This window comes from Paroedura picta, chromosome 1 (genome assembly GCF_049243985.1).
Source record: "Paroedura picta isolate Pp20150507F chromosome 1, Ppicta_v3.0, whole genome shotgun sequence".
NCBI lineage: Eukaryota > Metazoa > Chordata > Lepidosauria > Squamata > Gekkonidae > Paroedura > Paroedura picta.
Window position 1 is genome coordinate 25046737 of NC_135369.1, and position 9010 is coordinate 25055746.

The 9010-nt window shown below is 46.2% G+C and overlaps 1 protein-coding gene across 4 annotated transcripts; it reads right to left on the reverse strand.

Moving 5' to 3' along the window:
- Positions 1–433: 433 nt before the first annotated feature.
- On the reverse strand, positions 434–8748 carry TSGA10IP (testis specific 10 interacting protein). 4 transcript variants are annotated; one of them, XM_077328878.1, is made up of 8 exons: positions 8655–8748; positions 6423–6587; positions 5019–5748; positions 4172–4391; positions 2800–2967; positions 2354–2453; positions 1076–1200; positions 434–579 (listed from the first exon to the last, which is right to left on the reverse strand). In XM_077328878.1, the coding sequence occupies exons 2-8, from the start codon at positions 6558–6560 to the stop codon at positions 534–536; spliced, it is 1527 nt and encodes a 508-aa protein (XP_077184993.1). In that variant the 5' UTR covers positions 6561–6587; positions 8655–8748; the 3' UTR covers positions 434–533. The 4 variants fall into 4 exon arrangements, with proteins under 4 accessions (XP_077184993.1, XP_077184974.1, XP_077185001.1 ...); XM_077328859.1 differs by lacking the exon at positions 8655–8748 and adding an exon at positions 8482–8648; XM_077328886.1 differs by lacking the exon at positions 8655–8748 and adding an exon at positions 8377–8510 and having other exon boundaries at positions 6427–6587.
- Positions 8749–9010: the final 262 nt, after the last annotated feature.

The following is a 9010-nucleotide window of genomic DNA, read 5'->3' on the forward strand; positions in this document are numbered from 1 at the left end:
CCACCTCGCCAAAGAATAACCAAGACAGGATGCTGTGTACCATTGGGAATGGACAGATATTTGTGCCTTTCCAAACAAGAGTGGATCTCATTTTTGGGGTTTGTGTGCGTCCCTTGTATCAAAAAAGGAGACTGACCTTTAAAATTGGGGTGGGTAAAAAAGAGCTATAAGGTGGCACATACACAGTAAACACTATACACAGAAGAGGCCAGAAAATGCGATGTGAACCATCCTGGGCTCTTGCTGGGTCTTCAAGCCAGAGAAATGTGCCCGCAGGCATGGTTGCATTCCACAATATCCCTTCCTGCCTCAATAATGATGTAGAATCTGTGTAAAAAGCTCAGAAGAATTTCTTCCTTTCACCCGGCACCATTTGTAGCTTCCCTTTTCCCACCTGCTCAGAGTAGTCACAGTACCAAGGCAAAGGCTGCTCTGCTTTCCAAAGCTAACTTTATTTTTACATGTTCCATGACTGCAAGACTGGGGTTCAATGGCTGTCCGTGGTGATCTTCTCTCTCTTTCTCTGCTATCTGTCAGGTTTGCTCTGAGAAGTCATCAGGAGACTCTGCTCTATTATACCTGAAATGCAACACAGTTGGTCGGTGAAACCAAAGCTCTTCCAGGCAGAAGCAAAGGGTGTGCCCTCATTTCACGAGTTCCCATCCCAGCAGCAGTCCAGCAGTACAGTGCTACCTTGCCACAAAAAAGAGAAAAGACCAGGAATAGAGAAAGCATTTTTGCTGCCTCCAAAGGGCCTAACTAAATCTTAAGTTTTCCATGGGGATGCTCCCAGGTTGCATGGAGAGGCACGTTCTAAAGTCCTGCATTTCCCAGACCTGCACAACCTGATTCAGACTGGGACCATAATGCACGGAGACTGAAGATTGACACCTTTAGCTTGTGCCATTTTCTGGACTGAAAATGGCCCCAGGTGATTCTACTTGCCCCACTGTGAAAATACAACGTACAGCTCATTGGCTCACCTGCTTGGTTTTGGGGGAATGCACAGTTCGGGCTGAAAAACCTCAAGGAGAAGAAGGCCTTGCCCCACTCCCCCAGTTCCCCAGAGCCTTACGTGGCCTTGGAAGAGCATTTCCTAGCAGCCTGCCGGACAGCGTGCTTCCACAGCATCTCTTCATCGATGCCCAGAGCAGTCAGAACCTGGGAAAAACGCCGCTCCACAGCCTGACGGGCGTTGGCCTGAGGGAGAGGAGACACTTTGAGTGGATGTTCAAATGGCAGGCAGCACAAAGGGAGACTGCCCCATAGTTGATAGGAATAGAAATGACTGCATTCATCTCCATTTGGGATACTGAAGTGCCATTTGGCTGAATCTGTTGGATATCAGATGCTGGATCGGTTGGACATTAGAGGATAATAGAAGGCTTTTTAGCATAGGCTATTTAGTTGGTTCTTGCCCCATGCTGCTTGTAGATAATTGTGGGTATGCTGAGAAAAAGCCTGACCCTATTTGAGAGCCACAGCTATGTGGAAACAGCCTATGTCTATGAAGTGAGGCTCTTTGTGGAAGGGAATAAGCAGGCACCCCATTTCTGTGTGTGTTCCAGCTACCTGGCTCTTTGGGGAATGCAAGGACCCGTTTTCTTTTAAGTGAACTAGTCCTGACTGTTCTTACTTCAAGGAGAGAAGGGCTGTGGCTCCATGGAAGAGCTCCTGCTTTGCATGCAGAAGGACCCCGGTTCAACTGCTGGCACCTCCGGTCCAAAGAACCAGGCAGCATGTTTTGTGAAAGTCTGTAGTCTGAGACCCTGGAGAGCTGCTGCCACTCTGAGTAGATGACACTGACCTTGATTGACCAAAGGTCTGATTCGGTGTGAGGAAGCTTCTTGTGTGTGTTCATCTGCTCAGAAAAGCTTTTAAGAACCTTGCTACCTTCCTGATAATCTGTGGGCAGGCTGAAACCTTTTCAAATCACATTTGTTTCAGATTAATTTGGAAGAGGGAGCATGGCTCAGTAGCATACATGCATTCCCATGTGAGACGATCTTAGATTCAGTCCCTGGTATCTTCATTTAAAGGAGGTACTGGAGAGCTGTTGTGAGTCAATGTCAACAATAAATCCATTCCTCGTTGCCTTTCCTCTTTGCTCTCTTTCCATTGGCAAACTTTAATTTCTACGAGACTTGCCTCTGTGCTTATGAAGTCCAGTGCCATGTCCAATGACTGCAGTGTATAAATAAATCTACAAATGGTTCAACTCAGTCCTTGTACACATTTTCATCTGTACTTGGAGTGGGGGGCTCTCCTTTAGTAACCTGACTGAAGGAATGTGGGTAACTGATTCATGCTACCCAGGTTGGTATGAAGTAGAACTTCCCCCTTCCCCTTTCACCTGCATGACCCTCTCGAAGAGGTAAGGCCTGCTCTCCACACGGTCCTGCATCTCTTGCAGCTGTAAGGAGTATTCCTCCATGCGCTGCTTCTCCTGCCTCCTGTTCAGCAACGAGAAGGAAATGTCGTTAGAGATCTTTGTCTTATTTCTTTCCACCCCTCCAACTTCCTCCACCCCAGAAGGCCAGCTTTATTTTAAAGGCTATGCCACAATATCATGCCCTGACCTAACCCAGGCTAGCTCAATCTTGTTGGATCTTGAAAGCTAAGCAGGGTCATCCATGTTTAGCGCTTGGATGGGAGACAACAAAGGAAGACCTGAGACACTACCTAAAAGGAGGCAATGGCAAACCACCTCTCTTGCCTCAAAAACTAGTTGATCACGTGCCAGGAAACAGAGCTCGAGACCACAGGCAAACCAAGCAGAGGTGAGTCATGGTAGCCTACCGGAGTTGCTCTCGCCTTTTTTCGACTGACAAGGCACAGTGGCCTGTGCTCCGGTAACCTGCCAGGCATTTGGCCACTTCCCGCTGCACTTGCTGCTCCTTGATCCTGCGCAGTTCGGCTCGCCGCTTCTCCTGCCGTTCCCGCCGTTCCCATTCTAGCAGGAGCAGTCTGCCAAAGAGACCAGCACACAGGTTTCAAGCGTGAGGCAAGGGCAGGTAGGCAGGAAGGTTGGTGGTCAGGCTGGAAGAGCGATTGAATCGTGGAGGCTGGTTGGGGATAAATTTGTGAATCGCAGCTACATTCACAATAAAATAAGGAGCAGGCAGATACCATGGCTGGAAGACAGGCCTATTCCCAAGGCAGTGTTCTCATCAGGGTAGGGCTGGAAGAGGAGGGTGAAAAATTGCAAGGAGTTTCATGCATTTGGGCAAACACAGAGCACCCCTTCTCGCCAAAAGGGTATCCTGCAACTTTATTATTTATATTATTACTATATTGGATTTATTGCCTGCCATTCCCAGCAAGCCAGCCTGTGGCAGGTTACAGATAGTCCCCATACATAAAATCCCAATTAACCCCCCCCCCATTAAAACACATAAAAATACAACACTGCACGACGTTAAATAGAACCCATCCCATACCGGTATGCCTGCCCAAAGGGATCGATCATGCTGGCCATCATTAAAGCTGTTCCAAAAAATGGTGGCCGATCTTCCTGGGGGGGGGGCATCAATCTACTCCCCTGCCCTTGCCTCAGCCATTGACCTAGTGGTTTTTACCCACACTTTCCTTCCCTCAGACTCTCCCCCCCAAAAAACGCTTTTTAAAAATTGCTATGATAAATTGCTGTCTGTATATCTAATGTTTGGTCCCCATGTGCAGATACCTTAATCTGCAAATTGAGGCCACATGGATGCTAAACAAATTTTCCTGCAAACTTATGGGACTACCCCAAGTTTATGCATGGGCAGACAACACACTTACCTTGCTTCTGAGGCAGGGGCTGGGAGGTGTGGCTAGCCCAGTGGTGGACTCCAGGAGCTGCTCTGGGCCCAACTATGGTAGCAAACACCAGGAGCCACTTGTGGTCCAGCTGCAGCAGTGAACACTGGAAGCCTCTTAAGGCCTAGCTGCAGTAGCAGCAGGTTGTAGGAGCTGCTTGGAGCGGCTCCCAGACACCACTGTTACTGCAGCAGAACTGGGCCTGGGCTTGCACCTGCTCAGCCATGGGGGGGAGGGGAATGGGATTTCAACTTCCTGCACCACAGATTTTCAGTGTTCCTTACAAGACTGTGGAAAGGAATAAAACAAGGAATATCATAACATGATACATTAATCCTTACTAGGTAAGTCTGAAGCACGTTATGCTTACCTGTTGGCTTCCTGCCGCTTATCAGAGGTCTTAGTGTGCATCACTGGATGAACGCTAGAAGGGCCAAAGTCTGGGCAAGACTGGGCCCTCCAGTTATCTCCCCAGAGGTTGCCAATCTCATAAAAAGGGTCTTCCTGATCCTGCTTCTCCTCTTCCCCAGAGAATGTTTGGGAGCTGCCAGTGGAGGTAAGGCGGAAAGGCTTACAGATGGTGAGCTTTGCTGGGCAGGACAGAAAAATGTAGATATTAATAAGGGACAGAGGTTGGGGCCGCCAACATCTTCAGAAGTTCCCAAATCTGGAGGAAAGGCTAAGGCTCCCCCAAGGAAAACCAAGGAACCCGAGATGTAGATTTTATTATACTCATTCACTTTGACAACATCCACAAAATCATGTTAGAAGCATGATTACAATTATCCTATTTAAGGTGTTCTATATTTTTATATTTGAATAAAGGGAGGAAGTGGAGTATATGTTTTTAAATCAGCTTATTAAACAATGTAATGCTATTGCAGAGTGTTCATTATTCTAACCTTTTTTCTTTAAATTCTAAACTAGGTGCCTGCTGATTGGCTTCTGGGTGAAGGATTTGTGGTCTTGCAAAGACCCAGTTGCTCCAATCGATGGTCTTGTAAACTAGCAGTTCAATTTGCAAAATAGGTAAAATTTGGAGAAGAGGCCTGGCTGCTCTGTTTCATAGGTTGCCCAAAGGGAGAAAGAAGACATTCTATGAGCTGAAGGGATTAGAATAAATGCAGATAGGAAAAGGCTTCCTTGAAAGTTACTCAGCCAGCCCTGATGTCTCCCGCCACCTTCCTTTTTTAAACAAATTGATGCTTGCTCTCTACCTTGATCTTTCTTTTGCTCAAGTTGTTCCTGGAAACGCTTCTGCAGATTCTTGAAATTGGGGATCTTGTGGTTGATGGCGGGTTTGAACGTTGGCTCCTCTTTGGCAGTCTTGGTTCTGATTTTCTCCCTTTGTGGACTGGGGTCCTCAGGCTCCGTGGCCAGGCAGAGAAGTTCTGCTCTCAGTTTCTCTTCCAGCTGCTTGGCTGAGAGACGTTTCTCACGCCAGGGAGACCGGTCCTCAAGGCTCAGTAACTGCTGAGTGAGCTGGAGCCAGTGCCGGCGTTCCTGGCGCAGCTGGCGCTTCCGAGCCTCAGACCGGGCCTCCATCTTCAAGTACAGAGGGAAAAGAGAACTCCCAGGAGATGGGCCCATGAGCTGGCGGCGCTTCTGATGCTTATAGCGGAGCTCTTTGGGACCTTCTGAGGTTCCATGTTCAGCCAGGGAATAGTTGTGTTTAGCGTCGATGGATCCTCGCCTGCTGGTGGAATCTGACGTGCTGAGGGGCTCACAAGTAGAGCTTCTGGAAACCTTGGAGGAATTCTTCTTAGCCTTCCCGAAGGATCGGTGTTCATATGTGGCTTGGCTCTTGATGGAGAATTTCTCCCACATCCAGTGGAATGGAAATGAACCTGGACGCGGTTGTCTGGGGGGCTCAAGTGCTGCTGAAGGGCTTCGGGAGCTGGCCTTGGAGACTGGTGCGGAGGGCTTGGGCTCCTCCGGTACTTCCTGCTGCCTAGGGAAAACAGCACTCCAATCAGACACAGACCTGATTTCCCTTCTGCTTTGAAACCCAATTTTCTGAATTTGATTTTACTTTCAGTTTTGCCTTCTCTAAGATTTAGCAGATAAATACATTTTCAAGAGTGGTTTTGTCAAACCTAAGTTTAAAAAAATAGGAGATCTGTAATAGTGTACTGTAGCTTGATCTCATTGGACTTTGGAAACTAAGCAGGGTTGGTACTGGGGTTGGAGGCTGCCAAGGAAGATTCTGCAGAAGAAGGAGGCAATGCCATGCCACCTCTGCTTAATCACTGGCATTAAAAACCCTAAAGTCAGCTGCAACATACAAGTACACAGCAAAGAAGTCAGGCTCTTGGTAAGTTACATTTTAAAATAACCCATTCAAAATCTGATCCGCTATCCTAAACAGAGATTCCAGGAAGACATCAAAACATGGTATAATTTAACCCTAAAAGAAAAATAAATGCTAAGCTTGAACTGCTGGGTAGCCCAGATCAAAACAATCTTAGCAACAGGGCTTTCAAAACTGTAGCTCATGCACATAGGATTTAAAATCAGCTTTGCTAAACCAGACCAGCAAGAGAGCTTCAGCATAAGATTGTACAAATTTACCATTCCCAGCATTTACCATTCTTCTGCCCTCTTCCACCTGCCCAAACCACTTGCCTGTTTGGCTTGGAATCTGGCCCTGGGTCTGGGTTGTCAGTGACATTAGTGCCTAATTTCTCAGGCTTCTCCAAGCAGCCCTTCCCAATCGAGGTGGCGCTCTTCTTGTTTGCTCGCTTCATACAGATTAGCATTCCATCTCCAGCATCCAGATAGTCCTCCTGTACGCACAGACACCGTGGAGCTTAAAAATAGTACTGTCACCCAATAGTATGCAGTTCCATGGGCAGTTTTATCAGTGGTTTACTTCTGGAGTGACCCTTGAAATTTCTCACTGTATAGTATGGTGTAGTGGTATGGTGTAGTACACCAGTATACCAGTACCATACACCAGTATGGTGGAGTGGCTAGGGTACTGGATTAGAATTGAGGAAACTGTTGGGTATTTTGTATTTTAAAGTAGCAGAGTTAATAAATGATCAGAACGGGAATGGCGGTGTTAAAGTATAATAAAGTATTTTACTAGAACTACCAGGGTAGGGGAACTAGGGTACAAAACAAGAAAATGCACGTCTTCCTATAGCTCATTCAGGAATTGCTAGTCTTGGATGTTACATTGTGAGAGTCTAACATGGATCTGTCCACAGCAGTTTAGAAACAAAGGAAGGAGAATTACCTTCTCTTCCGGTTATAGTAGCTTATGTGAGGCAAGACATGTACTCAATGGAGAAACAGCATGAGTATGTACAGTGTTTCTTTGCCTCCCTACTCGCTTGCCTACCATAATACCATAATACATCCCAGAGGGGTCTTCATGCTCCAGGGACCTTCCCATTCCCTCTCCCACCCCCAAACAATTAAGAATATAGCAACTAGCAAGAGAACCGATATATCCAAATAACTACTTCATTCTGTTTTAGTGTGTCCTCAAGATATCAATCACTCTGTTTAGAAGAGTTGATTCTTATATGACGGTTTTCTCTACCTGAAGGAGCCTCAAAGCGGCTTACAATTGCCTTCCCTTTCCTCTCTCCACAACAGACACCCTGTGAGGTGGGTGAGACTGAGAGAGCCCTAATACTACTGCTTGTCAGAACAGCTTTATCAGTGCTGTGGAACCCAAGATCACTCAGCTGGCTGCATGTGAGGAACAGGAAATCAAATCTGGCTCACCAGATTAGCAGCTGGCACTCCTAACCACTACAACAAGCTGGATCTCTAGTTTGCCAATGGCCAAGACCTCAGTGGGTATACAATACAAAACCCGCATTCTATATCATCTTCACTTTCTAAAACATTTATTATTATTCACTTTATTTTCCCCCAGTGGGTGCCCAAATACACTTACACTATTTTGATCTCTTTTGTTTTATCCACACGACTCTGTTAGGTAAGTTAGGCTGGGTGTGTGACTAGCCCAAAGTCACCAAGCAAGCTTCCATGGGAGAATGGGGATTCAAACCTGGGTTTCCCAGGTTGTAGTACAATACTAATCTCTACATCATACCACATTAGCATACCCATAGAAGAACAAAGAATATCTGGCAACTTCATACTCAATTTCCCTGCACTAGCATGCCTGATCAGGATAGTCTAACCTTGTCAAATATTAGAAGCTGAGCAGTATTTATTATTTATTATATTTGTATACTGCCCTCCCCAAAGGCTCAGTACCTGGATGCATGTTATAAAATGAGGTGCAAGCTATAAGGTGAATCTTCATAACACCCTGACCTATCCCTTTGCTCATATACTATAAACCTCCTACACAGTCTTTCTTTATAGTATACTTAAAGTGACCAGATTTTAACATTGGTAAAGCAGAACACCATTGGAGGGTTCTTGATTAAACATTTGGTCTATATGGAGCAACAACAATTTTCATAGAATGCAAAAATAGTATTGTAATATATATTTTTTTAATTTCAACATAAGTTCAATTTGCCAGGTGCCCCCAGATGTCCCTCCAAAAGTGGGACAATCTGGTCACCTTAAATATACTATACTTACTGTGATAAAACATTAACGATAGTGATATGATGCACAGCTGAGAGGATTAATATGTGGCCCTCCAGTTATGGCAGCACGCAATTCCAGCAGGTTGATCCAATCTACCTGAGTGGAAGTGGAGCTCTCAGAAAGCAGCCCCAAGAGCCGGACCTGCCCTTTGGGCTCATAGATGGTGCCTGGTGTCCGGTTAATGGGATCCCCAGCAGGTTTGATGCATGCGTTGTTCAGCACTGACTGGCGGTGAGGGTTCAGCATGGCACCCACAACATGGAACTGACCTAGCTGCTTTCTGGTTACCACAGCAACAGGTCCACTTCCAGAACAGGCCTTGTTGGGGAGGGGTGGCTTCTGGAATAAAACATGGCTTCCTCTGTCAGGCAGTTGTCATGGCAACGGGGGTGGTAGGGCTTCAGTCAGGCCTAAGCCCCAGAACTGGCACTGTACACCAGCCATCAAATGATGTAAAACATGTAAAAGTAATATACAGATTCTTAGGCTGAAGCAAGACACATGAGCCAGCTCTTCATTATGGAACCTTTTCAACTAGAATAATATTGACAAAATATATGGGTACTCCGCCTGGACTGTCCCACATTCAGAAATACTGTTAATCCTTGTTCTATTTGTGAGGTTT